This window comes from Notechis scutatus, chromosome 4 (genome assembly GCF_049901735.1).
Source record: "Notechis scutatus isolate UNSWTSFEM ecotype Mainland chromosome 4, rNotScu1.2, whole genome shotgun sequence".
In the NCBI taxonomy this organism is placed as follows: domain Eukaryota; kingdom Metazoa; phylum Chordata; class Lepidosauria; order Squamata; family Elapidae; genus Notechis; species Notechis scutatus.
Window position 1 is genome coordinate 31,652,728 of NC_142012.1, and position 23,164 is coordinate 31,675,891.

At 35.2% G+C, this 23,164-nt stretch overlaps 1 protein-coding gene across 1 annotated transcript in view; it reads right to left on the bottom strand.

Annotated features, from left to right (window-relative positions):
• Positions 1 to 23,164, bottom strand: part of NAA15 (N-alpha-acetyltransferase 15, NatA auxiliary subunit) — a 41,662-nt gene that overhangs the window by 11,585 nt on the left and 6,913 nt on the right. Inside the window, exons 2-14 of the mRNA XM_026668833.2 lie at positions 21,277 to 21,361; positions 20,137 to 20,241; positions 15,900 to 16,057; positions 13,388 to 13,522; positions 12,729 to 12,882; positions 10,747 to 10,866; positions 7,873 to 7,968; positions 7,495 to 7,601; positions 5,011 to 5,083; positions 4,297 to 4,466; positions 3,752 to 3,904; positions 2,584 to 2,712; positions 1,073 to 1,286 (exon numbers count right to left, since the gene is read on the bottom strand). Of these exons, the coding sequence (XP_026524618.2) occupies positions 1,073 to 1,286; positions 2,584 to 2,712; positions 3,752 to 3,904; positions 4,297 to 4,466; positions 5,011 to 5,083; positions 7,495 to 7,601; positions 7,873 to 7,968; positions 10,747 to 10,866; positions 12,729 to 12,882; positions 13,388 to 13,522; positions 15,900 to 16,057; positions 20,137 to 20,241; positions 21,277 to 21,361 (1,699 nt within the window). The remainder of the gene's footprint in view (positions 1 to 1,072; positions 1,287 to 2,583; positions 2,713 to 3,751; positions 3,905 to 4,296; positions 4,467 to 5,010; positions 5,084 to 7,494; positions 7,602 to 7,872; positions 7,969 to 10,746; positions 10,867 to 12,728; positions 12,883 to 13,387; positions 13,523 to 15,899; positions 16,058 to 20,136; positions 20,242 to 21,276; positions 21,362 to 23,164) is intronic.

Genomic DNA, 23,164 nt, shown 5'->3' on the forward strand with positions numbered 1-23,164 from the left:
CATAAGCTGTATTGATTATCCTTTGGCTTCCAGGTGTAATTCAAAGTGTAGTTATTACCTATAAAGGCTTTTGTTGCATAGGTCTGTCCATTCTATACAATTGGGTGAACTTGCCATGCTTTGGGTGTATTGAATGCTTTGTTCTACTTAATCAATAATAATCTGATAGGAAATAGGAAGACACTCTGTTGCAGAGAATAAACAGAGCTCCTTCCCACCCACCCCAAATGATTTCTATAGCTGCCTACCCTTTAAAAGGTCCCTAATAACCTGTCCCTTGCTCCAGGATTTAGGATAGGATAGTAGCATGCTACTTATAGGAATGTTTTATGTCCAGTTTGTTTTATTGCTGTTTTTGACATCTTAAAACATTTTGTTATATTGTTCTGAATCTGTTTTATTACTGTATATCACCCAGGGTCATTATGAAGTTAGAAATGTTAGACCTTAGAAATTTTATAAATTTACAAATCCCCACTTTTAAGCTTTGTGCTGTCACATCAACTAAAGTGCTATTTTATGAATGTATGCTCTGAGCTAGTGCAGTACTGTAATTCTTGAAAATGTTATATGTATGCTGCTTTTGATAGTTTGTAGCTGATTTGAAAAACAATTATATGGTTTTTAAGAGTACAGGTTATCCTCAATTTACAACAATTGATTTAGTGACAGTTCAAAGTTATAATGGCACTGAAAAAAGTGACTTAGGACCGTTTTTCATACTTGTGACTGTTGAAGCATCACCATGATCACATGATCAAAATTAAAATGCTTGGCAACTGATTCATATTTATGACGATTGCAGTGTCCCGGGGTCACATGATCCCCTTTTGCTGCCTTTGTGACAAACAGCATGCAGTGATTCACTTAACAACTGTGGGAAGAAAGGTCATAAAATGGGGCAACACTCACTTAACAAATGTCTCGTTTAGCAATATAAATTTTGGGCTCAATTGTGGTTGTAAGTAGAGGACTACCTGTATTGTATTCAACAATTTCAATTAAAACAGCAGGAATAGCAATATGAAAAAGTTATACAGCATACATGCAGAAGACGCTTAATGTTTTATACCTGGATCAGTTTCACGTTCTTTATTTTCATCTGTCAGAGGGTTATCATGGAGCTTCAAGTATATTTCTATGGCAATTCTTGCAGCTTTAAAATAAAATGGGTGCTGTCGAAGTACATCTTCTAGTTTTAACAAGTCTACATATGACCGAAGTGTAATTTTCCTCATACAGTATGTGTGGAAGTCAAACTGGTCATCTGTGATTTCTACAAAATGCTAACATAATATGTAATTATCTAGCAAGCATCCAATATCACAATAGTACACACTTAACTTAGAAATGACTACTGAGGTTTTAAAACTGAATTTAGCACCATAAAGATGGATGCTGCTAATACAAGCACACATAAGCAACAGTATCCATTCTTTAGCATTCAACACAGAAACAATTAAGCATCAGATCCAGTCTTTGAAATTTGTAGTTTAGAAGGATATCAGATAACATAGCAGGGCAGAAGTCTGTGCCTAAAAGTCAAACCTAACAGTCAGGTCATAAGGGCCGAGACCAGGTTTTTAAAATTGGCATGGCATTTTGAGGGGGTATATATACAGTAGTTACTGATCATTCAAAGTTACAATGGTGCTGAAAAAATAACTTTATGGCCCATTTATGACAATTTATAATCTTTTCAATGCCCCTCACTGATATGATAGTCATTACAGTGAATATATGTTGTATGTGCCTGACCTGTGCACCGCCCCCCCCCCCAGCAGATTGATTGGAGAGAAAAGTTTTGCAAGAAAATGTTTGTTTTTCTAAACATTGAAAACAATGAAACCGCACTAGAAGCCTGGGTCTGGGAGCCATAAATACACTACACAGTTCACAGTACTGTCCTGAAATTCCTTTCACTTCAATCGGTTTGCTCTGGGAAGAAGGAGAAAAGCAAATCTGTCTGTCCTTAGTCTGACCCTTTCCTTCTCCTGAAGAATCACTGCTCTCAATCCATATAAAAGCAAACAGTTTATACTCTCCTGAAATCTTTCTCTCCAATCTCTCTGCTTTACAGGGGTGTTGTGGAAGAAAAACAGTAAGCAAATTTGGTAGACAATTGCTCTTTTGTCTGAATCTTCCCATTCCTGCAGAGCAGAAAAACTGGGGAGGGATTTCAAGAGAGTAAGCTGTTTGTTTTTCTAAATCCATGTAATTTGTGTTAGCAGTCTAGGGCTGGAAGGTGTGGCATGCTGCCAAACACCTCACAGTAATCACTTGAAATCTCTCTCTCTCCAACCTGTAGGCAGAGGAGGAGGAATGGGTGAGACAAAAGAGAGATTGCCTACAGAATTTTTCTCTCCACACCCCTTCAGGGGTTGATAGAATTTAGATAGAAAACAGAGAAATATGTGATCTTACAAAGAAGTAAAAAGGACTTCACATTATTAAATAATACGACTGAAAACAAAAATATACCACGCAACACAAACAAGCCCTTATACCTAAAATATTGTCTCAAACTTTATCCCTGAAAAATATAAGACAAGAAGTATTAATGTGAAGTCATTAAATACATACTCTCTCAATTTCATGACATTTTTTAAGTGCTTCTCCAAATTTATTCATTGTTTTATAAGCTTGGGCATATTCTGTCTGGAACCACATACACTGCATTTCATTCAGGTTTTCCACAGCTGATGTTCCTTCCTAGAAAGAAAAAAATAGAAATGTCAGACATGACCCATTGTTACAATAATTTGCTTATACTAAAACAGGAAACTCTGGAGATCATTATTTTTAATCTGAAGTTTGTTTGTTATAATGAGCAGCTCTTAGCACAAGAAAAATATGCTGTTATGAAATTGAGCCATATACAGTACATCCATAAAACCAAATGCAAAAGATTCAGAATGCTATATGTCCCATTCCAATTAGCAGCTGGGAGTAAAGGTATTTCATCAAAAAAGCATCAGACATACATTGATCAGGCAAGAAGTGGCTGCAACTAACTAAGAATGTTGCTTTATGAAAATGCAATGTTAACAGCTTTTTAAAAAAAACTTTAATTCCATACTGGAATAGAAAATAGAATGCCAAATAATGTCACAAGCAATTGAAACTTGGCAATGACTGCAGCAACCTTTTAAGTGAAAAGAGTACATCTGGAGTTATTTAGCTTAGAAAAATATAAAGGAATATCATAGACATAATATGATCTAAGAACCCCCCACAATTGATCTCTCCCAGATACTGTACTATATGGAAAAGTCACAAGAGATATTAAAATTACTTTTTTTAAATAAAGCATGGAACATATGATACGCACTATTGCAAGATGTACTGATATGTAACTAGTTGAATGACTTTAAAAGTGGATTAAAAACTCATGGAGATAAAATGCTACATATGGAGCATTTTAATCGCCCATCTCCCTCATAGAGGGGTTGATACATTTCTCAAAACTTATTGCTGGACAATAAGAGCAGAAGGGTTTAATGGATTCATATTTTGCATGGGTACTTCCGTGGGTGTTTGTTTGACTGCTATAGAAATAGACATTGAAACTAAATAGCTCTAATTTAAAAATAAAATAACACACTAGAACAGTCCTTTTCATGTTTATATCAGGTTTTAGCATCCAAAAAACACTTTAAAAGGCAATAATGCACAGTATTGCACACTGTAATGGTTGACACTCTAATTGCCACGTATAAAAGTAAAAAAAAAAAATATGAGCTGAACAAACCCTTGTAAATTTAGAACACATTTCTTCAGCTTCTTTTATCAAGCTAGCTTTTAACATGTACTTTGCACATTTGGAGTTGATAAATCTATCTGCGGTGTCCAGTGCCTGAGCCTCATCCATCCACCTTGCAGCTTCTTTTATATTTCCAGCATGCTTAAATGACAGGAGAAAAACAAGTTAGATATATAACATTAACTACAGTGTGGCATATCATTTTTTGATATGTTATAAAAATGTCAGGATAAAAAAGATAGTGGCAATATTATGTCACCCCATAAATTATTCTTTCAAAAATTAACCATGGAAGCATAAAATATATTCACTAAGAAGCAAGGCCTATAGTTTAACATGGTTTACTCCCTAGCAAATATACTTAAATTATAACCTATATAATTTTAGAAATATTTTCTTTATAATTTTGTAATTCTTCACAAATATTGTTCAAGTTCTCTAAAATGTAAAGTTTAAAACAAAAGAAAAATATAGTATACTTCTGGCTAATATGTCCACAAAGGTAGCTGATTTCCAACACAATGAACATTTACCTTATAGATTTTAGCTTTCACAAGGAACAGTTCTATCAAGGTAGGTGTGCTTTCTATTGCAGCATTTATATAGTCTAGAGCTATGGATGGCTGCCCAATTTTGTCATAATGCTGTGCCAAGTAGTATTGGACCCAGAGTAAAGTAGTTGGAGGTTCTTCTTTACCATCATCTATTTGGACAAAATATTGCAGTTTTTTAAAACTTAGCTGTATAACTAATATTGCTTGTGATCACTAATAAAATCATGAGGTGATTACATAAATTTAACTAAACAAGACATATTCTATTTTCTCTTTTAAGAATGTTTCATGGAAAATGTGCTGTATATTTCTATTGATTTTATATTTCATGACAAGTATATATTAAAACTTATTTTAATATAATTTGGGAAAGCGTTTCAAGGCTGCAGCTATTACACTAAAATGAAAACGGAGACCAGATAGGACCATCTGAGTGATTAGTTCATCTACTGCTAAAATAATATTGATAATCCCGACTTGTCCCAACCATCTTATACAAGGGTACCAGATAGAACATATCCTACATTTAATCCTGACCCTGAATATATCTGCAGCTTATGGGAATAAGTAATGGAAATGGGGAAATTAACATTACACATTATAACTGCAAAAACTGCTTGATGATCCAAATCAGCATGAGTATTTTCTTCATGAATACTGTCAATAAGAATATTGAAATGCCATAGTACTTACCATTTGGGTTAAACAGCCTGTAACTTTTCAGAGAAGTTTCATAACCTACCACCAGTTCCTCTATGATTGCCACCTTATGTGTAAAAAAATAAATATATAAATTTTAGTTCAATGGACTGTAGAACAAATGCATTCTTTATTCATTAGAAATCTAAAAACAATTATGATTGTTAATGATGTATCTGTGACAGAATGTGATGGGGTTCATTTTTGGACCAGCAGTTTATTAAGTAAAGCTGGCAATCGACACACACACACGACTGAGAACTTTTCACTCTTTCTTTACTATATACAGAAGATATTTACAACAGGATGAATAATGTTACTTCCTATGCTCCCTACCAGCAAATTTCCCCACTCTACTTCTCCTGCTTCCTTTTCTTTATGTTCCCTCCCCCTTTTTAGGCTTGATAAGAGATAGAAAGGAAACAAAAGGGCTGGGATTGCTGGAATGTGCTCATCATTGCTTGATTCTCTTTCAAGCTCAACTGAATCACCATCTGCTTCTGCGTTGCAGGAAGAACAGTCTTCTACCCAGTGTTCGCCCAATATCAGGGTTACTATTCTGACAGCCAATTTCCCTTTCTGTCCTCTCCAGCCCTTCATGATCTGAAATCTTGGGTGGAGTTTGTCCCTCTCAGTCTTCTTGCATCAAACCGGAACTGACATTTGTCCTGTTCACCTCACTCCATCCTCCATTTCTTCTCCAGCATCTCTTTCCACTCCAGCAACAAACTTTTACTCTTCATTCCTCACCTTCTCTCTCTTCAGTTTTGGGTTATTCTGGAGCACATTCACCAGCAACTGAGAAGATAGATATTCTCCCAAGCTCTAGTTCCCCATACCTATATACCCCCGTCTGCCAATGTGACTTGTCATTCAGAATCCACCCACAAAATCCTGGCTAGTAGCCAGGTCAATCCCACAGGCATCCTGGCAGCTGCCTTTCAAGACCACAACTGAGCTGGGGTTTTTTCTCCTTTTCCCTCACTACCTTGTTTGGCTCACACCAGCAAAACTGCAGCCATGCAGGCCTCAAAATCTATATTCTACAATCTGTTTATATCTTGTCCGTCTATCCAGTCATTCATCTATTTATCTCAGGTCTGTCAAACACTGCAGGCTAATTCTTGTTTAGTGACTTGCAAAGGATTCCAACATTTCAGTCATTAAGCAAAAGTGTGACTGACAGATACAGAGATAGTGTGAAGATGACTAAATTGCTGCAGTCTCATTCAGATAGCAATAGCAATAGTACTTAGACTTATGTACCACTTTACAGTGCTTTAAAGCCCTAAGTGGTTTACAGAGTCAGCATATTGCCCCCCAACAATGTTGGGTCTTCATTTTATCCACCTTGGAAGAATGGAAGGCTGAGTCAACCTTGAGCCCGGTGAGTTATTTCTTGCAATGTCCTGTGCCTGAGTATTTTCTGCCTCTTTTTCTGCCCTCTAGCAAGGCAGAGATTGCTTAAATAAACTACCTCTTTTGAGCATCCCTAATGTGCTAACCCCAAGTGAAGAAGTTCAGCTCTGGTCCTTAATTAGTTTATTAAAACCAGTAGGCAGCTGCTGAAACTGACCAGACCTTAATCATACTGAAAAGCTTTTGTTGTCCTACATGCAGGCATCTGTTAGAAAATAGATTGCCGTTTCTTATACTGGATTTGAAAAAAGTCACGATCTGGCCCATTTGCTAAATGAAGACTATGGTACTATTTACTGGAGGGTCACATTATATCATACTTAAGTTAGCAGATTAGAATTAGCCTTGTTTTCATCTTCTCTTGTCTAAACTCACGTTTTTAAAAAACTATTTTTATGCTAATATTGACATATGCAACTTTGAGTGTTGATCATTTTTTTCTACAAATACGTAACAGAAAATTATTTTGTACTTTATTAATTATCTTTTAAAGTAACTTAGTTCTATCAGAAAAGTTTTGACATGGTATGGGTCGTGTTTACAGCTCTGGAAAAACACCCTCCTGCCTCTCAATTTTGAAAAATATTTTTTTTTTTCATAAGAGAATCAACTGTTTGTTCCAAAAAAATATACAGGTCTCATTTCGTACTTCCCCATAAATGCTAAGTTAGGGTTAAATTAGAACACAGTTATCTCTCAGGGTTTTCATAATGCAAATACATAAAATATGTTTCTTAATTCAAACTTGGAATCTGTAGACAGCTACTTTAACATCCTCTGGTGAAGCTCAAATAACAAAGAGATTCCTGCTTAGGACGAATTCCAGAACTCCAAAGATCTACTCATGCCTATGCATAGCCATCTTCATCTGAATGAAATGTATTCCCATATTTGGATCTCTGAAAACATTTACAAAGGGCAAAACTGTAAACTGATATGCAGAAATACTCACTGGCCCATTACATGATTTTTTATAACAAAAATAATTACAGTGGTCATACTGTTGGGTTGAAAATTGTATTAGGAAACAGTCCAAATCATTAAAATACACGCACAAACCTTTTCTTTATCCTTGTATAGTGACCGTAATGTATTGAAAACTGGCGGGCAGCCTTTGCTGAAATTCATCCTCAGAAATTTGTCCAAACACTCCCTGAACTTGTCACCTAAAGAAAAATACATGTGAATTCTGCTACAAGCATGTTGTTTCAAGCCAAACAAATGCTATACTCTTCTCCAATGATAAACAGTAATAATTAGATGTATTGAATTAGAATTCTATTCTATACCTGGTCTGATACCTTACAATGTCTATGTCAGGCTAAATAGAACATTTCTGACATTTTACAAATGAAGATAATGATAAAATATAATAATACCAAAATAATCCTCTCTGTCTCTTTTACAGATAGATTGAAGTATCCAAACGAAACTTACCCAATAAAAAGTTTAATGGCAGTCGTCTTGGAACTAGTCCCCTTGGGTATTTAGTCCAGGCTTCTTCATAGATTTTGAACCTCTCTAACATATTAGCTAGGATAACAAAATCATGTTGTTATACTCACATCCAACCTAAGCTGCCAATCAAATCTTACATTAACTGCCACAGATTTTAAAATATAACAGAAGCTATAGAATCAAAACATAATTAATTTTGCTAAATATCAAACTGACAATTCTAGAGTACCCTTCAGTATGACTAGGACTTTGGCAAAATGATCATTATGTTTTCTTAAACAGCAGCTTCTCGGGCCAAATTATCAATAAAATTTTAAAAGCTGGATCCTATGAATTTGAATCAATTGTCACAGCAAAATCATAATAAGCAAAACATTGTTTGTATTGATCACAGACATGCCACCTGTCTACCTTTCACTGGCTTGTCACTCTAGTTTTCCTATATTCCCTACTCTTTTACACAAGTCAAGCTAGCTTTCTTTCTTTTTCAAAATCATGTTTACACAGATGTACATCTAACAACCAAAAGATATGATAAAGTTCAACCAAAAGTATATTGACATTTGCAGGGATGAATGACATTTGTAAAAACTAAAAATATCTCCATAAATGTTAATAGAGAACTATCTCAATCTTTTATCCAAGAGACATGAAAGGAGCCCCCTTGAAGACTACATTACTTTTGCCCAGGCTTGTCAAACTGGTGGCCCGTGGGATGGATGCATCATGCCTAGGCAATGCCCATCCCAGCTGAGCAAAGGCAAAAAATATTGCAATACATCACGAGACGCAATCAAGTTTGACGCCCATGCTTTTGGCAAACAGGCGTCCCTGGCAAAGGTGTTGTCATCAGCAAATCCTTTCAATCCAGAAGCACCTTTTGGATAGCTTTGTAAGTGCTTCTGAATTCATACAGATTATTAAATCTAACCATATAAACCATATATTATTCCATCTTCTCATTTTTAATACAATATGTTATTTTGATTCAATATTTTTACAATATGCTTAGGTTCTTAATATTCTATTCTGTGCCTTGGAGTAATAAATGTAGATAAAAGAAACAAAAAAGTGGATATTCTATTAGTATTCATTACAGTTTCAAATTTTAATGTTAAAAGCATTATAATTATTTGCCTTTTCTTAAGAATTAAATGCAATGTATATAAGGTAAAACATATAACGTGAAGGAAGAGCATACATCAAGGAATTTGCTTTACAATAATAGATTTGGTCTAAAGGTAAATTACTTATTAGTTTTTTCATCCACAATCAAAACAAGTCATGATTGGTCTGTTTTATTTTGGATTCTGCTGGTATTATAGCAGAAAAAGAACAGTTTCATTGATGGAGCTAACCACTGTCCAAGGCCTGAGAGATGGCATAGCTGCTGGAAGGGGAAATATTCCTAAATATTTTTTATCTCATTTGTTTTGACCAAATGTCTGCCAAAGCCAAATCTATTTCCTGGTATCACTGTCACAGTTGATTGTTTCCAAAAATGAACGATGTAACATGTCATTTTAAAACTTTTAAAAAGATATGTTTACATGGAATGTTTCAGTCCAGCATCAAAGCAGAGAAAACCGTCAGGAATTCTTGGTATCTTACTACTTGCAAGGAATGAAGCTGGGTGAGGTAAGAACCCAGGGTTTCTGAGCTAGAGAGAACTCTTCTGAAAACAAAGATCATCTGCATCCCAAGGCATTCTGCTTTGGAAAGGCACAGAAAATCCCTCTAATTTAATTTTGAGGACACAAAACAAATCGGGGGCAAATCTTCTATAGCTATATAGTTTCATCTTTGTCTAAATAAACACTAATCCAGCAGAATTATCCCTGAGATATGGTTTACCTTATGTCAGTAAACTAAATCTTGAACAAGTTAAACATCTGTAGAACTAACATACTCAGCTGAGACCAGTATGAAACTTAATACCACCCTTTAATCATTCTGGGTATATTTGCTAGGATGGAAACCAACATTCACTTTGGCTATGATTTCCCATCACTCCACCTTTAATTAGCAGATGAGATGACATGAGGCTTAAAAACCTCTGCCTCTTCCACATCTTACCCTGACTCTTATGCAGGACTAACTATAAACTGCTTTATAGAAACGCCTCCATATACAATACTACTAGAGGATGTGGTCCTCGTGTCACTCTGAAGTGGCTCTAAGGTGCAGCCTTTAACAGTATTCTCAGGTTTTCTGCCATATCCCTAATAGTGATATTTTTAATGAAGTATTTTCCAACTAGAATAACCTTTGATTCAAACTCAACTCTTGATAAGTAAAAAAGTAACACGTAAGTTTGAAGCTTGTTTTCATTGCTGTTTATTAGGACTAGCCAATCCATCCTTAAAATAAATAGCTGACACTAATTTTATGTCAAGCTTTGCACTTTGGAATGCAGAAGAGCACATACAACTGCACTTCTTTTTAAAATTTATTTGCCATCTATCTTCCTATTGAACTACTTTAGACATCTTACAACAATAAAAAGGAAGAAATTAAAAATGTGTAAACAAAAGTAAAATAACAGAATAAAATAAACAATAAAAACAACAAGAATACATCAATATGATAACAAACTTTTCATCATAAAAAGAGCAATATCTTTTTCCAGATCACACTCTGTAAGAATCTGCACTACCACGCTCCCAGGAAACAGGTAAATACGTATTCCAATTCATATGAACCTCATCCATTATAGTCAATATTTTTTCAAACTATATAATTTTTCAAATTGTGAAAAGATAACACATTTCCCTTATTTTTATTTATTCTTAATTTTTTAGATATAAAAATGTGGATCTACTCACACCTATATAAACTAAAGCTTATCATTACCTGGTTTAAGTGCTTTTTCTAAACCTTTATAATAAGCCCAATTTTCAGGATTTCTTTCTTGCAATCCTCTATAAATCTCAGCTGCCTCTTCCAGCCTGCAGAGTTGTAACAGAAGTTCTCCTGTTAAAAATGCAGAGTTATCAATCAACCACGATAGGGTATTGTTTACATTTACCAATGAAATCAATGTTCTAATTTCCATGTCTGCCAAGTAATTATTTATGAAAGAAAAAGGCTAACTTTACATACATAGCTTACTTGCTTTAGAGTTTAGACACTAGTAGGAATCCAAGAAGAAGTTTAGACAAAACAGTAAAAAGAGTAGGTTAATGCACTTGCTGAAACACTATGTTTTATATATTAATAGAATTAATATATAAGATACATTAATTCATTAATGGATAATATTTTTTCTTATAATTCTTACAATTCACAGCATTTAAGCCAGTATGAAAGCCTGTGCAGTCTAATGATTTAAATGAGCCAAGATCAAGTCTACCCTCAGCCGTGAATTTCATTCTGTCACTGGGCTGGTCATTCTCTTTCCATATAACCTATATCACAGGATTGTTGTTGTATGATAAAATAGGGAAAGAAAGCATTATGTATGCTACCTTGAGCTCTTGAATGAAACAGAAAAAAAATCTAACAAATAAGCATCAGTGTTTTTCTTTTTAAAAATTCAAAACCAGTTTAATGGTTAATGTTTCACTGAACTTTCCAAAAGTTATCATATAGTAGCTGGGGTGTTTTCCAGTTTTACATTCACCATGGTATCTAGTTTAATAAAGGTAAGTTTAATTTGTATAATTTGGCTGATCAGACCTCTGCTCGGGGGAACAAGAGAATTTTCATCGATTTCTTTTGCTTATGTAACTGTATACAATAGACCAAACGTGCCCCAAATTTAACTCTTGATAAAATAATGTGCTAAAGAATTCCAGAATGTTTCATTTTTCCTCCAGGCCATTCTGAACTCTGTTCTGGAGGTTGTTTCAATATGCTGCCAAAAACCTAGACCACCCTTCTTAAATCAAAACAGCCAGAAATGTGTGGTCCAGAGACAAAACAGAATGTTCTGAAATTCTCTGGAACACTTCGTTCAATGAAAGTTTGGCACTTCTACCTGGTATCTTCATGAAAAACTATCAGAAGAGCAAAAACTACCAATGATCTAGTAAACCTTGATCTAGTCAACAATAAAAAAGCACAATTTATTGGTCTGAGAAGCACACTTAAGTTTAGTTTGTCATCCAAATCAAATGACTTGCTGTGGCGTGACCAGAGCTAAGACAAAACTGAATTTAATTATTGATTATAATTTCCTATTTCTGTCACTTTACAAATTACAACTTGGTAGCAATTTTTGAGGAACTCTGAGTGTACCCTGATAAAAAGGAAACACCATACATTTTGAAGAACACTAGTTCTATATAAATTTATATTAAATAAATATAAGAGTTTTATTCAATTCTTCCACAGCTACAGCAACTATTAAGGGGGAAAAATCAATTTTGGACAAAAATAGCGAAAGTCATGTTAAAAGCATATAACCAAACATGCCTGTTCCTTTTAATATGTACCAGGAATACAAGGAGAATACTGGCGGTATGGAGGTTAGGAAATAAGAAAATTAATTGATTGGTAAATCAAATTGAAGGATAATGTCCTGTTCGATTTTCAGAATACATACAGATGAAATATTACTTAGGAAAATATTACTCAGATATGAACTACTTTATATTATACTTAAATTTGAGAAAGGTGCTTGCCAGCCTCATTCTTTCTAGTTATCAAACTATTAATAATTTGCCAGAACAATTATTTCAAATATGGACCAACATATAATCATATCAGTAGCACTGATTATACGGAGAATTGGCAGTGATTTTATTCCTCAGACATTTAAATCAATCATACCACAAAAACATTTTTATTTGTAAAGAGATTTAGATGCAAGAGAATTTGAATAGCACAGTTACCTTTAGTTTCCTCAACAGCTAACTTGTCACAGATTTGCTTTTCATAGGTTCCAAGATGATCCAAAGCTTCTTTATAAAGTCCTGCTTCTCGGAGAACTTGATTTTGATACAATAGCAACTCGCTATACTCATAGTCTACTTTATCAGGAGAGGTCTACAAAGGGAAGAAAAAATCGTACTACTCATATTCCAAAGGTGCTTTTTTTCAAAAAGCAACTGGACTTTGTTTTTCCTTGAACATGTTTTGCTTCTCATCCAAGAAGCATCTTCAGTTCTTCAGTACTGCTCACATTTTTAATTTCAGTAACACAAATAACAAATTAACTCACAAATTAACTTCAATCCAATAGGGGATATCTATATTATGTTTAACATGTATGTGAGTTGTGCCAGATCTGATCCCCATCCACACAACAGTCCCGCTTCTTTCTAAATGGGAACTGATAAAGTAAAAGCATCTGACACCATCCTTCACTTTCTGCAGATATGCAGATGTGTTAATACAGCCCAAGTTACGTTCAACATTCCTAGATAAGAACGGTTTATTTGATTTCAGGTGCCTACAGTACTAGGAAATATACAAATTTCTGTAAAAGTAAAACAACAAATTTACAGTTTTGGTCAAAACTCATTGACTTACATATAAATCTATGTAATACCTGCTGGGTCTTCCTAAATTCCTCCAAAATCTTTGCTGCCATTTCATAGTCTTCCAGCAGATGATAAGCTATAGCATAGCCAATCCATGATGCTCTTTGTGCAGGTCTAAGCTGAAGTAACTGATACCTAGTTTCCTGTATAACAATAAGAATCAAATTCATATTCTAGCCTTCTGTACTGAATTCCACAGTATCTAGCAGAAATCCATATTGCTGTTTAACAAGTTGTATTTATTAAAAAAAACAACCTTCTAATTTCACTACAGGTAGTCCTCAACTTACGTTCGTTTAGTGACCATTCAAAGTTATAATGGTCCTAAAACATGTGACTTATGATCGTTTTTCACAATTACAACCTTTGCAGCATCCCCATGACCAAGTTTCAGATGCTTGGCAACTGGTTCATATTTGTGATAGTTGCAGTGTCCCAAGGTCCTGTGATCCTCTTTAGTGACCTTCTGACAAGAAAAGTCAATGGGGAAGCCAGATTCATTTAACAATTGGGTTACTAATTTAATAACTGCAGTGATTCACTTAACCACTGTGGCAAGAAAAGTTGTAGAATGGATCTCACTTAACAACAGAAATCTCAAGCTCAATTGTGGTAATAAGTTGAGGACCACCTGTAATTATGTTTCAATACTTTAATGTCAGAAAATGGATAAAATGTTTTGATTTACTTTTTTGACAAGGCAGAGAGCCATTTTGCATCCAGATTTTGTGATGTGGATAACAGCTGATTATGACAGATAAAATCAAAAGTTAAGTCAACTGAATTCAGGACCTGAGTCACAAGCAAGAATCAGCTTTCAAAAATTTGGAATTACAAAAAGAGAAGAGAATAAGGGAATGAAGCTTTCTTTAAAAATGGTATATATTGTATGTTAACTTTTGTGAAGTAACGTACTAGATATTTTGAAGTACTAGATATTTGAAAGTGAAGTTACATTTCTATTGTTGTAGTATCTATCCTCCAATGAATATGTATTTATGATTTTGTATATGGAAATCTTTGTAGATTTGGGAAGAGGATCACGTTAGAGCTAGATACTTATTTTTTGATAAAATAAGATCCCCATTTGCATGTAAAATATAACTAATGCATACAGTCTCTACAATTATTAAAGGTGGTCTTTGACTTACAAGAGCAATTGGGACTGGGATTTCCTATGCTAAACAATGAGGCCCTGAAGGTGACTGCATCACTTAGTGATGGCAATCCCTTCAGTCTCAGTTATCATCATTAATCAAATCCCATGGTTGTAAAGTGAAGTAACTTCCTGTTGGCCTCCCACAATGTCAGTGGGAAAGCTGGCAGGAAATGCAATTTCCAGGTGGATAACAAGCATATAGGCAGGTAGGTGGCTACTGCTACAAGGGGGGGGGGGGAGAGTGTAGGTGCAAGGATAGGTTGAAGAGGGTTATTGAAGAGGGTTAATAGTGTGCAAAAGTGCAAGGGAGAGTTGGGGGGAGAGTGCAAGGGGATATGTAAGAAGCATGGGTCAGGAAGAGATGTGAGAGAGGCATGGGGTGCATGAGTGGCTGGCCTGAGTTCAGATGAGCTTGGGCAAGGTATGTGGTGGAAGAGATTTACTCCAATGTGTTGCAACTTTTCCTGCTGGCTTCCCACTGATTTTCTGGGGAAGCCAGCAGGGAAGGTTGCAAGTGCCAATCAACTGATTACAGGGTGCTGCAACTGTTGTTAGTGTAAACCAGTTGTCAAATATCCAGATCACAATCATGTAATTGCTGGGTGCTAGCATAGCCAAAACTCCAAAAATCAATAATAGCCACAATTCTTTCAACACCATCATAATTTTGAACAACTTTTGAAATAATGGTTCAGGCTGAGGACTACCTGTGCAAGGATTGCTTGATTTACGATCATAATTGAGCCCAGGACTTTGGTCTTAAGTCACTGCAATTGTTAAGTGGGTGGTTTTTTTTTTAAAAAAAACCTCTTTTCTGCCGGAAAATGTCACAAATTGCAGGATGCTGCAACCATTCAAGAATGTGAGCCAGTTGCCAACACAAAAATTGATTACATGACATGTGTGTGCAGCAACTGTAACTTTGAGTATGAACTGTAAATAGCTTTTTTGAAGTCCATTGTAATTTTGAAGGTCATTAAGCAACCAGTTGTTATGTTACGTGTATAACAATCAGAGCCCTTGACAAATTATTCTCTGGAATCAGAACATATCCTCCTTTAATGGAGCAGCAGAAAATAAAGAGGCATTTTTGTCAAAGTTGTTTTGTTTTGTTTTTACAGATTCTAAATTATGCATACATTTATATAATCAAATCTTATTCTGGATGCTGTAACAGGGTCCTCCTTTGTCCTACTGAATCAATAATTCTTTTAAAATTTCCTTGCATCTTATTTAAATAACAGTCACAATCCTGTGAGATAAATATGATTGCTGGATGAGTGGATGAGTAAGTAAACAAATTAGAAAAGCCATTTGTTATGAAACCTATAAAACGTTCTCGAAGCTTACTCTTCACTCACCCTGTAACCTTCTAGATCCCTCATTTGAATTTGTAGCAGTGAAAGGTCCCTCAAGATTTGGAGGTTGTCCTTATCCCATTTCAGTGCATTTCTGTAACATTTGATGGCTTCATCATATTTCTTGTCTGATCTTTGAAGAAGACCATAGACATGCCAGCCTGGAAGCTCAGTTAAGGACTTACATTTTGAAGAAATTACAAGATGTGATTGAACTCATTTCCAGCAAAAACAAAACACAATATAACAATCCATCTCTCTATGGAAAAGCCATCTGCTTAGCAAAATAGCAAGACACGGTACTACCTTCTTCCCCTCCCATTTGATACTCCACTCTAGCATCAGTAGAGCAATACTGCCAATAAAGCTGTAAACTTGATTAAAATATGGGGAGAGGGAGAACAGGAACACAATGGAGATGAGTATTTTGAAGCTCTGCACCTACCAGCAAACAAAAGTAATCGAACTGAATCGGAGCTGGAAGGGGCCTTGGAGGTCTTTTAGTTCACCCCCCTGCTCAAGCAGGAGACCCTATACCATTTCAGACAAGGGGCTGTCGAGTCTCTTCTTAAAAACCTCCAGTGATGAAATGCCCACCATTTCTGAAGGCAAGCTGTTCCATTGGTTAATTGTTCTCACCGTTAGGAAGTTTCTTCCTAATTCCAGGTTGCTTCTCTCTTTGATTAGTTTCCAACCATATTTCTTGCTCTGCCCTCTGGTGCTTTGGAAAATAGTTTGAGCCCCACTTCTTTGTGGCAGCCCCTCAAATATTGGAATGCTGCTATCATGTCCCCTCTAGTTCTTCTTTTTTCTAGACTAGCCAAACCCAAATCCTGCAACTGTTCTTCATGTTTTAGTTTCCAGGCCTTTGGTCATCTTAGTTGCTCTTCTCCGAACTTTTTCCAAAGCAAAATACAGAAGATTTATTTATTTATTTTGATTTGTCAATCGCTTACAAGATAATAGGTATAAGTAAAAACATAGTTATGAATACATGAAATGGGTACATATAAGAAAAATAAACAATAGGACAGGGACGGTAGGCACGTTGGTGCGCTTATGCACGCCCCCTACAGACCTCTTAGGAAAGGGATGAGATCAATAGTAGACAGTCTAAGGTTAAAGTTTTTGGGGTTTGGGGAAGAAACCACAGAGTCAGGTAGAGTATTCCAGACACTGACCACTCTGTTGCTGAAGTCGTATTTCCTGCAATCAAGTTTGGTGCAGTTAACCTTGAGTTTGTATCTATTGTGTTCTTGTGTTGTTATGGCTGAAGCTGAAGTATTCATTGACAGGTAAGTCATTGCAATATATGATTTTATATACCATACTTAGATCAGACCGAAGACGGCGTAATTCAAGGTTTTCTAGGTCTAGAATTTCAAGTCTGGTGGCATAAGGTATTCTACGAGTAGAGGAGTGGAGAACTCTTCTTGTGAAATATTTCTGGACTTTCTCAACTGTGCTAATATCAGATACGTAATGTGCGTTCCAGATTGATGAGCTGTATTCGAGTATTGGTCTAGCAAATGTTTTGTATGCTCTAGTTAGGAGTGTGATATTACCAGAGAAAAAGCTACATAGGATTAGGTTAACAACTCTTAATGCCTTTTTGGCTATGTAGTTACAGTGGGCTCTAGCACTTAGATCATTATGTTATTATATGTTGATGCATAACAATAGGAGTATAGAGCATAGCATATAGGGTAGTTGTAATAGAGTAATAGGTTATAGTAATAATGAAATAGCAATAGCATGCAAACGTTTTGATAATAATAGCAATTAAAAAGTAATTGTGTATTGTAATAATTATCATAGTAATAGTATAGAAATAGCAATAGAACATAGGAAACACTGACATATTTATATATATATATATATATTCCTTTTTATAAAATAAAATCTTTCCCAATCCTTAGAGAGATAATTATTAATATAGAGATATAAAGAAACCACCTATCCAGATTGCAGAACCTTTGTGTTTCTCTTGAGTCTAGGCCAGGGGTGTCAACTCAAGGCCCATGGGCCAGATCTGGCCTGTGGGGTGCTTAAATCTGGTCTGTGGGGCCAGCCTGGAAATATCAAAGAACTGGCCCGTGGTATCTCTGGCAGCCAAAACGGGCCATTGGGGGGAAGGGCATGTGCACCCCCCCAGCCCATTTTCGGCTTCCAGCAGCAGTCTGCCAGACGAAAATGGGCCCCACTGAGGCCCCGCACAGTCTGTTTCCGGCTTCCCCAGACTCCAGCAGCACTGCCAGCCAAGAACATTTTCAGCCGGCAGAATCCTGCAGGACTGGATTACAATTATGTGGCCTCAAGTAAGTGCCTGATTTGCATAGAAAACAACAACATCCTATGTTAATACTACAGCTTAATGCCAGATTTTACATACTGTTGGTCCATTTAATCTACAATCAACTATCTAAAATTGACAGCCATTTCTATTTACTATCCTGGAAATTTACCTCTGCTGTTAGCTCTTGTATTATCATGTTATTTATGCTAATTTTATTTTTATATTATTGTATTTTATTAGTTGTATAATAAAAATACAATAGTATAGCTTTTCTGCCTGTAAAAGCAGTTTACTATTAAACAATGGGGTATAAATTTAGAAATAAAAAGTTGTGGAGTATGAAGAATAAGTAATAAATGTTTGCCAGTAATATTTGGTAGAAGAGATAAGAAAATGGTTGTAGTAGAGAACTGTGGAAAGAAAGGGGGAAAATTCATCTTGAGCCTGTGTCAAACGCCCACCATGACCACGCCCAACCACCCCCCCATGGTCTCCTGGGGTCAAATACAACTCTGATGCGGCCCTCAATGAAATTGAGTTTGACACCCTGGTCTAGGCAGTCTACACCAGTGATCCCCAACCTTTTTTATGCCGCGGCCCGGTACCGGCATCAGCTGGGCGCCGCGGCCCAGTACCGCATCAGCTGGCGCCGCCATCTTTTTGATGAAAGTGCTTCCGTGAGCTTTCTACCGGAAAGCTCACCGGAAGCACTTTTTCATCAAAAAGATGGCGGCGCCAGCAACCAGCGGCCCGGTAGGACTTGTTCCGCGGACTGCACGTCCGGACCGGTGGTTGGGGACCCTGGTCTACACCATCAGGTGGCAAATGAGAAACAGTAAGATTTGGAATAGGTAAAATCCTACTCCATGGGACTGGCTTAGGACCCTGAAGAGACAGGAATTGTAAAGCAAGAAGGAAATGTCTGTCATCAACAATAATTTGGGATGCAAAAAAAATTATTCAAAATGATTCAAGATTTTATGCATGAGTAAAAGAGGGTACTAGAAAAGATCAGAAGAAAAAACATTACATGAAAAATTCAAGAAAAATGACATATTTTAAACAAAAATTACCAGCTATTTCTTCAACACCATTTAGAATATATCTATTTGTAGAACATTTATAGCCACCAAGAATCATGTCTGATAATCAAATTTACCAGCACATGAATTTGCTTTTTAAACACTTTTCTGTATCTTTTAAACTATGTCTGCATGTACTTAACTGTATATATATCCATAACATATAATTGAGAATAGAAAGTTTGAGGGTTTTTTTTTCCTTTGAAGGAAAAAGTACAGGTAGTCCTTAAATTACAACCACTTAAAGATTGTTCAAAATCATGACAATGCTGAAAAAAGTGATTTACAACTGGAACTTGCACATATAACCATTGCAGCATCCCAGTAGTCCTGTAATCAACATTTGGGAACTCGGCAACTGGTATGTATTTACAATGGTAGCAGTGTTCCCAGGGTCACATAATCGCCATTTACAACCTTTCCAGTGTGTGTGTGTGTGTGTGTGCGCGCGCACGCGCGCAACAAGCAAATCATTGGGGGAAGCCACATTCATTTAATAAGTGCGGCCAAAAGGTTGAAAAATGGGACATAACTCATTTAATAACTGTGTTACTTAGCAATGATAGTTCTGGTCCCAATATGGTTGAAAATTGAGAACTACCTGTAATGGCAAATTAAAGGAAGTAATTGTCCAGAACTAGGATTATGAGCACTAGGATTATGATCTCTCCATTTGCTTGTTTTCCCATTTACAATAATGTTATGGTCGCCGTCAGTGTGATCTAGCAGGACCCAACAATCATTTTTGCTATTCTAGAAGAATACAAGTATTTTAATTCTTCAATGTAAGAAGAATAGTTAAGTAGCAGTCGTATTTGCATATTTTCTTTTGCAAATTTAATCTGTAATTTGAAAAGGATACAGACATGACTCTTCAAATCATTTCTTAGCCCCCTTCGAACCAGTTCATATGCCTCCTCTTTTTTACCTAAGCAGTTTAATGTCAGTCCTTTCATAGCCAAGGTTTCTAAAACAAAAGCATAAAGATAAATGATAAATATACTTTCTATTTAGAAATCACTATCAGCAGATTCTAACGTTTAAGCTGTCTGTTAAATATCTATTTGATGTGTAAGCAGGAAATAAAATACTTCGTTTCCTTAGCTCAAAACAAAATCTTCTTTAGAAAATGTTTTCAACTTGTTTAAATAAATTATTTTTAAACAGACCTACTTAGATTCCAAAAAGGGCACCTAACTTAATTGATGTACATTAATTAAACCTTATGTATCACCAATTAAATTGATGATATCACAGTAAGAATACGTATCAAATCACTAAACACAAATACCATATTTTATTAAAGTATATTACAAATCTAAATTACATTTCTTCTTTTACACCTGACCTGCAATTATGAATTGAACTTAACATATTTGTATGTGCAGGACCTGCAGGTCAAATCTCTTCTTATAGAAGCTATTTTTGATTTGTTCTTCAAGTTATTTTCTTTTTTCTAAAAGGAAAGCTGAACTAGGGAAGAAAAACATTATTATTAAATGATTTATTCTTTGTAAATAATGATATGTTGAACTCAATTGGCTTTAGGAAATCAATGCATGAATAAGCAAATCGATTCTCCACCTGCCCTACAGGATTATTTAAAATCAATAATCAAATACTTTTATTTGTAACACTATCTTCTCTAGCACAGTTGCGTGTTTGGAATTTATACACTTAAAAGTAACCAGCTGCTTTTTGTCCTTCCTCAAAATCAGATAAGCTTTTAAAATTAATCTAACATTTATATTTATGATTATGCCACACATCAACCTCTACATTTATATTTATGTTGATGGGTGATATACAATGGTGGTTGTGCATATGGCTACACTCTTTTTATTTAATTTTATTTCTTTTTATTCAGTGACAGTATAGATATATTAAAATATTGTTTATGATTGCTGAACTTTCAGGATAAAATGTAATAGTAGTGTTATATCAGTTTCAGAATCTAATTTAGCAACAGTTCTAAGCATTATGCAGAAATATGAAAACTTACCTCCATGTTCTGCAAACTTTGGATTAGAAAGTATTTGTTTGCAAAATTTCAGACCATTCCTGTACTGTTTGTGTTCATAACACCTCTGTAAGGAGACAGAAAACCAAACACTATAAATTCATCAAATTATAAACATAAAAAACATGTAAAATCAATTAATGCATCTTCATAATCATATTTACCTATTATTTCTAATACAAATTGCCTCATGTGCAGAAGTATAAGAAATGTCAGAAAAGATGAAAGTTAATTTCAGTATACTAGTGATCAAGAACACAGTAATGATAAGAGCAAACGTGTCATTTCCTAGAAATCATAAAAATTCTTTGAGTTAATTCTTTATGTTAACAAAATTAATCAGAATGATAGTTTATTAAAAAAATCACCTTTAATTTCCTTGAAAATCTAGAATAACCTATTTGCTAAATTAAATGTATACAGCTGCCTGTATACATTTTAGTTTACAACTTTGGAAAGAGATGGGAAGAGATTAATCATTGCCAAAATCATAAATCAATTCTTCCTATGAGATTTTTGCGATTACTTTATATAAAAAAGGTACAACTGAGTGAAATTATTAGACAAGAATGCACTTTATTAAAATTAAATCAGATCTTTCTAATAATTATTTAAATAATTAACACACTTCTGTGGACATGTAAATGAAGACTCAATCATCCAGGCCAAAAGTATCTCAAAAGGTTAAATAAATAATGGTAACTGGACCAATGTTTATTAATAAACTTTATTCCAGTTGCCATGATTTAACCTTTTGAGAAAGTTTTCTGGGAAATAATCAGATTCACAATTTAAATCAATTTGGGTACTATAAGTATGCCAAATGAGGGAAAAATAATGTATTCTGATTTTTCCTTATCTTTCTTCCATGTTTATATCTATAGACTATGTAGATATAGTTTATATCTACAGCCTATGACTGAAATGCCAGAACAGCAATAACCCGAATGAGGTTAAGAAATTTCAAAATTCTTTTGACTCTACCACTATGTCATGATTCTATCAATGACTCTTGAAGGGTGCGTTCTAAAGTATCCTGCTAAGCTGGAATAACAATAGCATGTTTTAAAATATACAGTACACTCAAGGTGGAAAAAAACAAAACACAGACGTAAACAACTGACAAGCCATATAAATAGTAAAGTACCACAAAGGGATTAACTTTATGAAGTTTATAAACTTGCTGTACTATATATAAGTAATAAAAAGGTACAAGAACACAGATAAATTTGCCCCAAATATCAAATATAATTTCAATTTTCATTTTATTCATGTATTAAATTTTATTCTGCTTACAACAGGTCCTCTTAGTTTCAAAAGTCATTTAAGGGCCAACTTAAAAAAACAGGTAGCTGTTCATAAAATATCTGCTAAGCATCTGGAGGTGTGGGGGGGGGAGAAGTCTATGCTCTAAATGCTTATTAACTAACTCTTCTCTCAACACGTTATACCATCAATTTTATAAGTTTTTAACAAAAATATCCTGCACATGCACAGAGCTAGCAGAAGACAAGAACAATTGAGAAAGCAGTGTCGACTCAGGAGTAAGGCCATACCTCGGAGATGATTGGCCCTTCCCATAGGACATAAAAGAGGAGGGACGTAAGCTTTTGCAGGAAGCAATTAGTTCATTTGGTTGGTTCAAGCTTTGAAAAGTACTGTTTGACTCTGTGTCAAGTTTGGCCTTGCCCTATGTCTGGCAATTAGTTCTCTGGCAGCATTCCAAGTGTGATAAGGTGGGTGTTTTTAAACATACCCGACAGACTGTGTGTGAAGCCTGGCCAGCTGTGAATGAATGTAATTCACAGCTGTGGAAATAAGAGGTTTTTGTCGGGATTAAGATTGTTTTTTATGCTTTTTAAGGAAGCCT